The 14,086-nt window shown below is 47.3% G+C and overlaps 1 protein-coding gene across 5 annotated transcripts in view; it reads left to right on the top strand.

Annotated features, from left to right (window-relative positions):
* The window catches only part of Spock1 (sparc/osteonectin, cwcv and kazal-like domains proteoglycan 1), a 487,138-nt gene that overhangs the window by 309,688 nt on the left and 163,364 nt on the right, over positions 1-14,086 (top strand). For all 5 annotated transcript variants that reach the window (NM_001166465.1, NM_001166464.1, NM_001166463.1 and 2 more), the window contains one exon: positions 10,912-11,026. In NM_001166465.1, coding sequence (NP_001159937.1) covers positions 10,912-11,026 — 115 coding nt within the window. The remainder of the gene's footprint in view (positions 1-10,911; positions 11,027-14,086) is intronic.

Raw genomic sequence — 14,086 nt, 5'->3', positions numbered from 1 at the left:
AGATGGGAGGCTATGACTTCTCTGTTGGAAGAGTCCTGGCCTCTTCTTTGAGGTCTAGCCTTTCTTGGGTCCTGTTGTTCACCCTCCTTCATCTTTATTGCTGCCAGCCACGGTGTACCTCTCCCTCTGTGCTGTAGGCTGACACGTGTCATAGGAGAGGTATGTAAACAAGACTCCTATAGTTCATTCTTTAGGCAGTTCTTTTGAAAGAACCCTTGGCTTGGAAAAATATGTATTGTAACAGCAACACAAGGTTATTCAAACACCCTAAAACTTGGCTTGTTTTTGCTTGCTTGCTTGTTGAGAACGTGCTCAAGTAGCCCAGGCTGGCCTTGAACTCACTATGTAGCCAAGATGACCTCAACTTCCGGTCCTTCTTCTGAGTGCTGACATCATAGGTAGAGGATGCTTGGTGCGATATTCACCACATTGCTCCCCATCGTGGGGTGTGGTATTAGTGTCCTGGTGACTCTGGGAATCCCCTGTGGTGTGACACTCATCAGGACTGAAGCCCAGCCTCACAGACTACATGACTATAAATAGGTTACTCAATGTCTCTGTGGCTGTTACCAGTTGATCGGTTAAGAGTACACTAATGTCTACATGGGCTTCCTCATGGCTGAGATAGAATGTGTGACTGTTAACATCACCAGTCCCCTGACTACAGATCTCATTATAATAAGATGTTCCTCCTTCCCTTTCTTCCCACTGAGACCCAACCTCATGTCTTGTTCTATTTGATGCCCTTTACTCCTTGTGACACCTTCCAAGGGAAATGAGTTTCTTGTTGTAGGCACTGGGGGAAGGTGCTCCCGCATGCCTCTTTCTGGAGCATGTTGGGAGAAGTGGGAGGCTGTGGTAATAGCCTTGGGATGGAGAACAGCTGGCCAGGCTGATACAGCTCTGTGCCCACTGACATACATTTCCATAGCCATTCAAGCCCAGGTCTCTCAATGCTTTGTTTTCTAATGATTAGGTAAATGACCATGCAGACCTTGTAATGATTAGGGTGTGAAAATGGCCATGTTGACCTGAGTGGTGGTTGCTCATAATGTCTTGTTCTGTGTGTGAGCCGAGGGCCCATTCTCTTGCTAGTGCGCGCCATTAGTTCCAGCCAATCACGGGTAGTCCTTGACTCTCTCATCTCGGAGGTAAACGGCAAAACCTCTCAGGAACGGACAAGATACCTGCTCCAGCCTTTGGTCATAACCCTCACTTCTGTTGTCCCCGTGTTACAGAGCAGATTCCCCAGGAAGCAGAAAGGACTAGATCCTCTGACAATAGTCCTAGAGCTGGTGTCTGCAGGCACCAGCCATGTTAATCTGCAGTCAGTGGGCGTCTGAATTTACACCTGAGAAAGCAACAAAGCAACCAGCCAGGAGAAGCTGGAGAAGCCAGGAGAAGCTGGTTGAGGAGGAGGCTCAGGCTTGGGTGGGAGGTGAGGCTTCAGGAGAAGCAGCGTATGGAAAGGAGAAGCTGCCTCTTTAGAAAAAAACAAATCTGGTTTCCAGTCTTAGCTTGGCAATGAATGCTTTCTGGTACCAAAAAGCTAGTTTGCCCCTAACAGTTAATCTTTACTTTCAAATTATGTTTTTACCTAATTTATCATGAATATCTACCTATGCTAGTATACACAAATGTATATTATACCTTTAGCATACTGCTTACTATTACACAGATGGCTTGTATTTAGTTATGTCATTTACCTGTAGATGACGTTGAGGACTGAATGCTACTTCATCTCTTCCAAAGTAGCGTGTTGGAGTCTCCACACACAGCTTGGCCATATTTGGAGACAAGGCCTCTAGGAAGCGATTAAGGTTAAACCAGGTCTATAACTTTTATAAACGTTACAGGGTGGGGCACTAACTCTAGAGTTGGTGTCCCTCCTCATCAGAACATACTAGGGAACCTACTGTGTGTCTCTCCAAGGGCATGCAGCCAAAAGAAGACCACATGGGGCCAGAGTAAAAGGCTGGTTAACTGCAGGCTAGGGAGAGGGTTTCCCAGACTCCCACCATGCTGAGATGCATCCGGGTTCCATTCTCTAGAGCTGTGAGAAGATAAACTGGCTGCCCTGTGTGCTGTACACAGTCTGTGCTGTTCTGTGCTAGCCGCCAGGTCTGGCCTGGTTTCTGTTGCTATGACAAACACCATGGCAGAAAGCACCTTGGGGTGGAAAGGGTGTATTTCTTTGTACAGTCCCAGTCCATCCGATAAGGAAGGACACTTCAGGAATCTGGAGGTGGGGACTGAAATAGAAACCAAGGAGGAACGCTGCTTTCTGCTTCTTCCCAGCTCATGGTCAGTTACCTTTCTTATACAGCCCAGGCCCGCCTGCCTTGGGATGGAACCATGCACGGAGGCCTGCATCCTCCTATGTCAACTAGCAATCAAGAAAACACCCTCGCAGGCATACCCACAGGCCCACGTGATGGAGGCAATTCTTTAATTTTGGTTTCCTCTTTGCAGGTGAGCCAAGTCGGCAACCAAGATTAGCCATCACACGGTACAGGCAACTAACGCCGATGAACGTTCCAATTGTTTGTAGTTTTTCCATTATAAACCATTGAGACCATTGCGTTTTCCTTTTGCCTACTTTTGATGCGTCGGATCATAAGCTATTAATTTCCCCCTTTTAAATTAAAGTGTCTTCTATTGTTAATTTTATGCATGTCATAAAGTCAAGAGTAATAAATGCCTTAAACTGTGCAACCGGTTTTCAGCAACAGTCCCTGTGCCCGCCTACACCTTCAGTAACTAGGAGGGTGCTCTTCACTCTTGTGCGGAGAACTGCGAATCTTCAGGCTCTGGCTTTAGGGGAAAAGAAAGAAGCAGGAGTATCTTTGATTAGCTGTGTCTCTTTGTCCTCTGCCTCTGTGTCATTATCTGTCCTGTGCCATCCTCTATGGCCATTCTCCAGTCCTCAGACACACAGGGTTAGTCTTCTGTGTCTCTGAAATTAACTCTGTGTGCTACCTAGCCGCATGGCCGATAAGTCTCTTTGTTCAGCCTCAAAGAACTTGGGAAGCCCTTGAATGTGAAAGCCGAGAGTAATGAAGGAGACTTTCCAGGCTGCCGTCCTTCCCAGCTTCCAGCAAGATCCAATGAGCGCAATTTGTATTCCGAGAGGCTCTGTCGTCAGCTAGTAAACAGGCGCCTTGGAGAGGGGGAGGCGAGATGCGCACGGGGGTTACCATGGGGACAGACAAGCTATAATAAATGTCCAGGATCCTAGCTTGAGGAGGTTTTCACAGTTTGGAGTAATTTCTCTGTCAGTTATCTGTGAAGTCACTCCTAATGAATCACGGGGCATGCCTGCTCTTCAGATGAGATGGGCATCCCAGGCAGAGGCCAATCCTAAAGGCAAGAAGGGGAGGGTGGACCGTCATTAGTTGGTAGGTATTTTGTAAGTCGAGTGGCCTGTGCATGAGCTTCTGGGACTCAGCACAGTGGGGCCACAGTGCACCCAACTTTTAGATAAGTCGTTGGCTTCCTGGACTCAGCCTTTGCTTCCCAGAATCCTGTGCAGCTTGATGACCAGAGGGAGTAAGGCAGTTAGTTTAGTGAAGGCAGAAAGGGTGTTTCTGAGAGCCTTCAGCACTCCTCTATCTTAATGGAGAGGTGGCTCTTGCTTGTGTGAAGTCTGTCTGTGCTAATCCAACACACACACACACACACACACACACACACACACACACACACACACACACACAGAAGACTCCCTCTTCCAGCTCTTCCAGTAGACTCAGAAATGAAAGAGCATCTCTGGGTCACCAGGACCTACCTACCATGTCGACAGTTGTTCTGGAACTTGGAGGCTGTGGCTCCCCCACAGTTTTCAAGGCCCCCCATGAGGAGTGTGTCTACTCGCTGGATGTAAGGCACTTGCTACCCCTACCAGCCTTCCCAAAGCCTGATGAGGCATGGGTTCCTAAGTGGCCCAGACCCCTCCTGTCCCTGGAAAGACTCTCTTTTCCTCTGCTACATCACAGCCTCATTCGAACCCACTTTTCTACCTGGGCCAGCCTCTCCAGGGAGCTCACCAGCCCTCTGCAAGGTCAGATTCCCCCATCCTGTTCAGCTGTGAGCTCCCAGGAGGAGATGCTGGCCTCTGGCCTGCCAATAGATGCTTCACATGGAGTAAAACTCTGCTAATGTGGACTGAATAGACACAGACAGGCATGTGGGCTTGCCCAGGTGACAGGGGGATCTTTTGTGTCAAATTTCAGAATAAAACCACCATCTCTTCTCAGTATCTACGAAGTAGCCTTGGGCTTTGCTATCATAGGCGGTTTGACCCTGATCCTTTGTTAGTTAAGCCAGTTGAATATACCCAAGGACTGCGAAACGGCTTGATCCTGGATTTCAAAATCAATGTAGCTAATTAAAAAATAAACTCATTGAACTCAAAAACAAGTTCAGAAACAATTACGATAATTAAAATATCACCACCTTAATTGAGACCACGCAATGAGCTTAAAAAATAAAATTAATTAAAAAAAAAACCCACATGAAGCTTCTAATTAACTGGCTTCTGAATTCGGTGTGCTAGAGCTCAACAAATCTCTCTATAAATTAGTTCGTTCTTTTTTTCCCCACCTTGAAGAAAGATTTGTGGAAGTCATTTTGGAGAATTAATTGGATGTTTGGCCTATGCCAGTTGACTCTTCGCTAGCTTCTCCTGGAAGATGAGCTGGAGAGATGACATGGCCTTCCCAGGTCCTGTTGTGTCCTTGATGGCTACATCATCTGTTCAGCTCACCGAGAGTCCTGCAGTGTGGTGGCACAACTTGTAGCCGGAACACTAGATTTAGTTGTTTCCAGAGGATTGCAGTATTCTGTTACCAAGCATGTGCTAAGAGTACACCTTGGAGAGTTTCACCAAGAAATCCTTAGTACCTGACACCAAAGGTTCAAATCTGTGTTGGGCCGTAACTGACACCTGATAACCACCCCTCCAGCCCCATGCACACGCACATGCACACATGCACACCTAGTGGTAGGGCTTCTCTTTTTAAAAATATTTAGATTAGTTCTAACCATCATTACTTTCTCTTTTCTGTGTGTGACTGTTTTGCCTGCATACATGTCTATGCAGCATGTGCGTGAAGTGCCCGCAGAGACAGTAGTTATGGGTGGCTGTGAGCTGCATTGTGGGTGCTGGAAATCAAACCTGGGTTCTCTAGGAGAACCTCACTGCTGAGCCACCTCTCCATCCCCTGATTATTATATTTGAGGATTTCATACAGAAATGTACTAGGCATGAATTCTTCCCATTTCCTTTTCTCTGTTTCATCTCCTCCCATGTTCCTCCAAACACCCTATCTCAGACATACATACACATTCGCACACACACTCGCACACATGTACTCCCACACATGAGTGCATACACGTGTACACATATACTCGTGCACACACCTGCATTCGTTCACACATGCATACACACACAAGTGCACACACATACACACACTCACACACATGTGCCCATGCACACACACACACACACACACACACACACACACACACTCACACACACTTCCTGCCCAGTCCATCTGCTTACATTGCCTTTGTTCACTTGTGTTTAGGTCTGACCCCTTACGATTGAGATCTTGTCTCTAAATCAAAACTGTTTATCCTCTCAGCAGTTATCATACAACAATAGGACTTGTAGTTTGGAGGTAATTTACAATGGTCTAATTGGACCTAAAGGCCATTCAGTAGGAGGGAATTCAGACTTAGTATTATAAACTCAGCCAAGAGCCCATGTCTGGAGAGGTCATAGACCCCAGAGGATAACCTAGTACCATCATGTTATAAAACCATAAAGTTTATTTTATGCCCATGGATATGCACAGGCCTCACCTCTCCTCAAAGAACTTACTTTCTTCAGAAAAACAAACAAACAAACAAACAAACAAAAAACCCAAAACAAAAACAAAAACAAAACCTCTCTAACTGGTCAAAGTGCAGAGAACCAATGACCATGTCCAAAATGGGACCTCTATAACCCAAGCCCTGCATCTAAGGCTCAGGGAACATTGAGGAAGTAGGGGTGGAAAGATGGTCAGAGCTGGGGGTTCAGGGCAACCACTGAGGAACAGCGCAAACTCTCAACAATATGGCTGCCTGTGGGAGATGTGCAAAGACCACACCAGTCAACAGGCCAACCCGAATGGAGGAAAGCTTCCAGGGGCTCTGCCCCTAGAGGAAACCCACTTCTAGGTTGGTTATCAGTCATTCCCTTTGTAAAGAGGAGCCAGGCAGCCCCATGCTGTGTCAATGCCGGAAGCCTTGTGGCTGCTGCTCAGAGCGTGGCAGACCTGGGCTCCTCACCCTCTCAGCTGCCTTCAAGCCAAGCATTGCTGATTTTCAAGGCAAAGTGTACGCTGGTGATGACGTGTAGGCTGACGGCTTGATTTGCATCTGTTCTGTTGTGCTGTGAAGTTCCTTTGCTCTAAACAATTCATTGATGTGTTGGAAGTACTCAGATCCTCATAATTACTGTTTAGCAGATTTGATTTCTCTGTGCAGACTATTAAATATATGTGGAGTGAAGTAATGGATGGATGGGTGGGCAGGTGGTTGGTTAGTTGGTTGGTTGGTTGGTTTGTGTGGTGCTGAGGATTGAACCTAGGACCTCATGATTGCTAGGCAAAGGCCTCTACCCCAATCCCTCTTTTTCCTTTTTGTTTAGAAACGGGGTCATGCTCAGTTGCTCAGGCAGGTCTTGAACTTAAAATTATCTCAAGTAGTTGAGTTACAGGACTGGTTGAACTGACATAAAGTACTAGTACTTGCAGCGGATGTTTTATTTATCAAGCATGTCTGGCTTCTCAGACAAGAAGGATTATCTATCACAGTTATCGTGATAGTAGGATGGCAGATTATGAGAATACAGAGACACTTGAATGAACGTGGACCAAATGACTGCAGGGAGGTGGGGCATGGTCATTGCCATGTCTAAAGCAAGTAGGCCTGAGATTCTCTTCCATCTCTTGTATCCTGTTGGTGATGGTTGCATCTGTTGTTCCTCTTCTCTTCCCTATATTTTCCATCTCCAGGATTTCCTCAGTTTGTGTTTTCTTTAACAGTTCTATTTCCATTTTCAGGTCTTGAGTAGTGACCTTACTTCACTTCCTTCGCCTGTTTGATTGTGTTTTCCTGTATTTCTTTAAGGGGTTTATGTGTTTCCTCTTTAAAGGTCTCTATCGGCTCCATAAGATTGGATTTAAGATCATCTTCTAGTGCTCCGGCTGTGTTAGGGTATCTAGAGCTTTCTGTAGTAGGAGAGCTGAGCCCTGGTGGTGCCATACTGCCTTGGCTCTTGAGATTGTGTTCTAACAATGGCTTGTAGCCATCTAGTTGTGCCTGGTACCTACAGGTCTCCGGGAATGCAGGCAGGGCTGTGGGCCAGGAAATGGGACAAACAAGAGGACAGGACACAGCTCATTGTTCCTGAGCCTGCGCGGCATGGGGCCAGGGCTCCTTTTTTACTCTTTACTCTCACAGAGGGCATTGGGAAAATGTTGAGGTCTGGGCTGTCCACTTGGATGAGGTGTGGCCTCTCAATCAACTTTCTGGATGAGAGAAGTTCCTGAATGATTCTCAGACTGTGGCATGTAACAGGATGTAGTATGAGTTTATAGACCAGTATGTAAATTTCCACTGTACTACCCACCTACTATACATCTTTAAGGCTAATTTACTGCAATGTGCATTTTGGCCAAGGCCCCATCTTTGATGCTGTGACGGCTAAATGGATGATCTGGGAAGAGGGACCCTCAGTTGAGAGATCACCTCCATCAGGCTGACGTGTGGGTCTGTCTCTGCAACATTTTCTTGATCTCCAACCCATGAAGGACACAAGGATGGACTATCCTGCTGTGGGCAGCGCCTCCCCAGACAGGCAGTCCTAACTTGTATAAGAAAGGTAGTTGAACATGGGCCGGTTGGAAGCAAGTCATTAAGTGGCGCTTTTCCTTGGTTCTCATCTCTGTTCCAGCTTGAGTTCCTGCCTCAGCTTCCCTCAGTGGTAGTCTGCGATTGGGGGAATGTAAACGGAATTGAACCCTTTCCTCCCTAAGTTGTTTTTGGTCGTCTTTATTACAGCAACAGAACGCAAACTAGGATAATGAGCTAATCCAATTTGAGGGCTTAGTTCATTGCCTGCCTGTCAGACACACTCGATTGAGTGCCAGCCATTGTTCTTATAATTATGAAGCCTTGTTACCCACTTTGAGGACAAAATACAAACCTCCGAACCCAACAAGTATAATGCACGTTCTTACCACCCTAGATGTGTTTGTAAGCACGCCTACATGTGTTATTAATCAATGGCAGCCAACAAGCCATAAAGGAGGTGGAAGTATACTCAGGTTAGAAAGCAGCCAAACAGAACTCGGTCCCAGAAGCCCTAGGGGTGAGATCTGTGCCCTTTTCTGTCTTGCACAGCTGATTTGCTCTCCAGCCCACCTCGGCAAAGTAGACATTAAGTGTTCATGAGAAGACACCTGCAGAAGCAAAAAGAGTTCAAATTCTCCCCTAAGGCCTGTCTCCTACATCACATAGTGTTGTGGGTTTCAACCCACCAAGGAGGCCAGCCTGAGATTCTCCATCTCTGAAAGCCACTGAGGCAGGAATTCCAGGTCTCAGCAGTACTGGCATATACTGGTGGAAATGCATTTACTGGTCACTGTGGTGGGGTTGCTGCTGGTCTAGTTGTCTCAGTTAGGGTTTTACTGCTGTGAACAGACACCATGACCAAGGCAACTCTTATAAGAACAACATTTAATTGGGGCTAGCTTACAGGTTCAGAGGTTCAGTTCAGTATCATCAAGGTGGGAGCATGGCAGCATCCAGGCAGGCATAGTACATCTGAGAGTTCTACATCTTCATCTGAAGGCTGATAGCAGAAGACTGGCTTCCAGGCAGCTAGGAGGAGGGTCTTAAAGCCCACACCCATAGTGGCACACCTACTCCGACAAGGCCACACCCACTCCAGCAAGGCCACACCCACTCCAGCAAGGCCACACCCACTCCAGCAAGGCCACACCTACTCCAACAAGGCCATACCTACTCCAGCAAGGCCACACCCACTCTATCAAGGCCACACCTCCTAGTAGTGCCAGGCACTGGGCAGAGCATATACAAACCATCACACTAGTCTCTGGGTTTCCTGAGGTCACAAGTGGTGAGCGGAAGTGAGAGAGGAGACAAGATAGGACGAACATGGTCCTCATGAATGACCAGTGCTAGTCCTCCATGGATGCCTCGGTTTTGAAGGCACTGAGAGCTTTCTCTGCTGACTTGCCTCCCAGAGGCCCTTCTCAGCTTAAGAGCTAGGAGCAAGCCGTGTCCCCTGGGCTCAGACCAGCCTGTCTCTCTTTTAGGAGCCTTTCCTCTGTTGAGCTCCAGGCACCAGAGAGTATCCCATGGGAAGCAGGCTCTACCAGGCAATTGCACTGGGATGGGAATCAGGGCCTTGTTGCTGCCAAGACTGACTAAAAAGTATACCCTGGTTGTTCACAGCTGCTACCCCTGCCACAGGGCAGAGCAGCCCTGAGGTATTCAGCAGTAATGTATTGCAACATTGTGCATTCTGGACCCTCGAGAAATTAGCAACAACCTAAAGAAAGTGGTGTGTGGTTTCCAAGGCCTGGGGTGGAGTGGGTGGTGGTGGGGTAGACAGTTCTGCAGTTCCTGCTTGGAATGTCAATCTTTTTAACCAAATGTTTGTGTGGGGGTGGCGTGGGGGCATGCCTCCCCTGGCTGGGTGAGAAGTTATGAAAGATTTACTGCCTAATAGGCTTTCAGCCCTGGAGCCGGGAGATGGCACAGTCACTTTTGTTTTGCAGAGAATTCCCTGGGGCCTCCTCTGTGCCCGTGATGTGCACACATATAGCAGCATGCAGAGCGCTGATTAGCCTGGGGCCTGCTGCTCGGCTTACTCTAGAAAACGCTGCTGTGTGTGACCCTGTGCCTTTGGGAATCCTTTCTGGCATTATGTGTTCGAACCAACCTTCTCCCTCTCTCGTTATTCAGACCCACAAACCCAGTGACGGTCTGACTTTCTAGTGGCTGCCCAAATGCATGGCCCCATGTCTGCTCACGCCACTCTTCCCTCACACCGCTCTGCCAGCCTGGCTTGTCTTTTCCATCTTTGCTTTGCAAAAATCCTGCCCATCCTTCAAGACTCAATTCAAATATTAATGCTTCACTAATCCTTGCCCTAGAAATTGATCTCTATTTTTTTTTCCTCTCAAGCTCCGTTATCATTTCTATGCCCAGCACGGACCTTATCTAATTCCGCCTTGCACAATAAATATTTATGGGCAGGCTTTTCCCTCTCCCACTTACATCATAACTTTGTGTTGTACAAATTTCTTGCCCATCCTGAAGTTTTTTTAAAAGAAAAAAAAACTTAAATTATTCATGCATGAGGTCTATTTTTTATTGAACAGGAGCAAACAATGTTTGCAGCAAGGATGTTAGGTATATGTAATAGAAAATAATTAAGATTAAGTATAGAAGGACTCACACAAACCAACATCAGGCAATAACGAACACCAGACCAAATAACTCTTGGTCCTTGGATCATGTACAACTGTGAAAGTTGGTTTTTTTGTTTGTTTGTTTGTTTGTTTGTTTGTTTTTTAAGAGTAATTCCTGCTTGAAGTCATGGTGCTGAAATGCCCAGCATGCAAAGGAGTTGCTATCCCGATGCTTGAGAGGCCTGGGTGACGAATGCAGAGCTCGCCTGGCTTGGGGCTCCTCTCTGTCCCCACCAACCTCAGGAAACGGCACAAACATTCACAGCTGGTTTATTTCCCACTTGTTTATGGGAGTGGTGATGGAGATTGAATTTCCCTGGAGGTGCTAACCCTGCTCTCCTTGTTATTTCTGTCTCAGCCCTGGACCCATCCAAGGACCCCTGCCTGAAGGTGAAATGCAGCCCGCACAAAGTATGTGTGACCCAGGACTACCAGACGGCTCTGTGTGTCAGCCGCAAGCACCTGTTGCCCAGGTAAGGTGGGGAAGGGAGTAGCTAGAAGTTAGGGGTGTTCTGCGGCTGGTAGAACTGAAGCAATCGGGCTCCACTGGGCTCAGGATGGACGAAAAAGAGAACAGTGTGTTTGTCACCATTTTAAATGGTGCTCAGGTGATTGATAGTAAGGATCACGGATTGCAAGCTCAGGCATACAAAAGGACAGCAGTCTTTTTTAAATTATTATTGTTGTTGTTGTTTGTTATTAAAATATGTTGGGGTGTTTTGCCTGCATATGTGTGTCCACAAAGGTCAGAAGAGGGAATTGTATCCCCTGTCCTTGAGAATTGTACCCAGGTCCTTTGCAAGAGTAGCCAGTGCTCCTAACTGACCAGCCACCTCCCCAGTGCTAAGAACAGCAACCTTAAGTTTTCAAAAATCTTAATTTTGACTCTTGAGTTCCCATCTTAATAGAAAAGCCCCCTTTTGTCACCACTTCCTGTTCCCCAAGTGACCCTGTCATCTAGGTCCAGGAAGCTTACACCCAAGAGAGCAGGAGGAGGCCCTTTCTTCACTGTTCCGGCAGCAGATGACAGTCTGAGCATGGGGAAGCAGGTCTTTCAGAAATTGGAGCTTCCTACAGCTTGTCTTGGCTTTATTAGCTCCAGTGTGACACCCTGGGCTGTGCTGCAGGGTGCTTCCCCTTGACAGTTCATGATGGTGGCCTTTGGAGTTGGGCCCTTTGGTTCTTCTTCCTGGGGTGTGTTGTAATTGTCTTTTACCCACTCAGTGGCTTCCTCTGAATAGTGTCCTGTCCCACCTGGGAAATCAGTGCTAGTATCAAAACAGAGCCTCTCTCAGGTCCAATGAGCCTCTGCCTCTGTCTTCCCTATGTCAGGGGCCTATGACCACAGACTCAGCCACCAGAATCCTGTGTCGGGCATCGCTTTCAACGCTGTTTTATGTGCAGTCAGCATTTGTGTCTATAAGGACCAGATAAAAAGTGCTGAGGTGTGTGTGGCTGTTTCCTAGATTGGTGCTTCTTCCAGAGTCAGATGGGTCCTGCCCTTAAGTGTGGTTGATAGATCTTAGTAGTCACTCCATTGAAGAAAACTGGTTTTCCCTCTCCCAGCAGCTACCAATGGCAAATAGCTTCTTGGCTAAGGGTGTGCCTACTTCCTCTTCTCTGTGCTGGGATTTTATCTTAATCATGTGTAGGTCATTACTGAGTGGGATGTAAAAATAATTTTGTTGGTATCAGTTGAAGCCTCTTTAGGTACTTACACTCCAAGAAAACCATTCCAGTCCACACACCCCTTGTGATTTCTGCACTGGAGGATAGAGGAGCCCCATTAGCAGCAATCAACGGAATGTTCTTGGGGATAGTGTTCCAGGTTGTTCAACCATTCAGTTCCCTATATATGTGTGTGCACATATGTTATGTATATATACATGGATATATATGTTGGCGAATGCCTCAATGCCCTTCCCTGGAATTTGCAGAAATACCAGATGAAAGATTTTTAGTCTTAAATTCAAATGCGTTTGAGACCAAGGCAGCCACCTCGGTAGTCAGACATGTCCAGGAGTCCGTGGTATTTCCCTGGGCACACCACGCTCTGAGCATCACTCTCAGATTGTGTGGGAAGTCCAGTCTCTACCTCCTGTATCCATGAAATTATAATGGCTTTGTGCACAGATTCAGGGATGAGACAAATGTGGGTTCAATCCCTTGTTAGATCCCCCATGCCCATGTAAACGTGAGAGGTAAACTGGTGAGACTAAATTTGAATTTCTTCATCTGTTAAATGCATTTATTGTGAAGACACAGAACATTTTGTGTGAAAGTTCAATAAAGGTGATGGTGTATCATGGTGGTTTAATGCCAATGCCAGCCATTCTAGCAATTAGTAAGACAATTATCATAATAGTTATCATTGTCTGAATAGGTCTGGGAAGCTCAGCCAGAACCCTCCTTCCCAACTGCATACGTTCCTGAGGAAGGAGCAACTTCCCCTTGGTTTTCTATCCCTCCCCCACCCCACCCCCAGTCTGAGTGTGCTGCCTTCAAGCCCTTGAGCGAGGTCTCAAGGACTGTGGTGACATTTCTGCTGTCTCGTTGTGATTTGCAACAGGGAAGTCACAGATCATGACAGCATCTCTGATCATAGGGCCCTGCTCACTACTAGAAAACAACTCCAGAAGGTGTTTTGGCTAAGATAGTGCATCCTCTTCCTTAGCAGGTCTGGGGAGGTGGCCTGGCCCTAGGAGGCCCGTGTGTGGTCACTGTAGTTGTTTTACCAGATATCTCTCTCAGCAGTAGGGTTTCACAGTCCTCGATGGTAACCAATTGTGTAACTCCCCAGAGAGCCTTGGATGCCTTCCCAGATGAAACATCTGTCCTTCCACATTAAACTTCAGGGGTCCCCTAGAGTCGGGACAGACTATTGACAGCTCTATTTATTCCTCAATCAGGGAAGTGCTTTTTTATTCTGCAAAACATCTGTAGACAAGGCTGCTAGCCAAGCTGGGTCCTTGCAGCTCAAGGGGAAAAAGTCTTACTTCTAGACATTGAGAAGCTGCCGACAGACCAGGAGGCAGCTTGGAGGCCCCAGTCAATGAGGAGGCCCCAGATGTAGGCTGGCTTGCACGTGGATTAAGGGCAGGGTCAGGGAGAGGCCTTGGACCTGGATGGCCCGTGGAGCTTAAGTGGCTATAGAAGCTCTTGGGAGGGAGCACAAATCTGTGCCCACAGGATTTCAGGGCTGACCAAACAGTGTTGATGGGTGGTGGGAAGGGAAGTGGCCAATCAGGCCTCCCTCTGCTAGAGTCTCCCCCTACCTGGTGAGGTGATCTGTAGGGGACCCTTCTGCTCTATCAATAACCTTCTCGGAGAATTCTGCGAATCCGTTCACTTCTTCCTACTGTTAAGCAGCACGGTGGGTGTGGGAAGAGGTTGGTTCAGGGCCAGATGCTCCTGCTTCGGTCTCCATGGGATCGCTTGGGCACCCCAGAGTACCGCATGTGCTCAGGATGGCTTCTCTTTGATGACTTAAACATTCTCAAGTCTACTTTTGGGATGCTTACTCTAGAAAAAAA

Source organism: Mus musculus, chromosome 13, assembly GCF_000001635.26.
Source record: "Mus musculus strain C57BL/6J chromosome 13, GRCm38.p6 C57BL/6J".
Lineage (NCBI taxonomy): Eukaryota > Metazoa > Chordata > Mammalia > Rodentia > Muridae > Mus > Mus musculus.
This window is presented reverse-complemented; position numbering and strand designations above follow the sequence as displayed.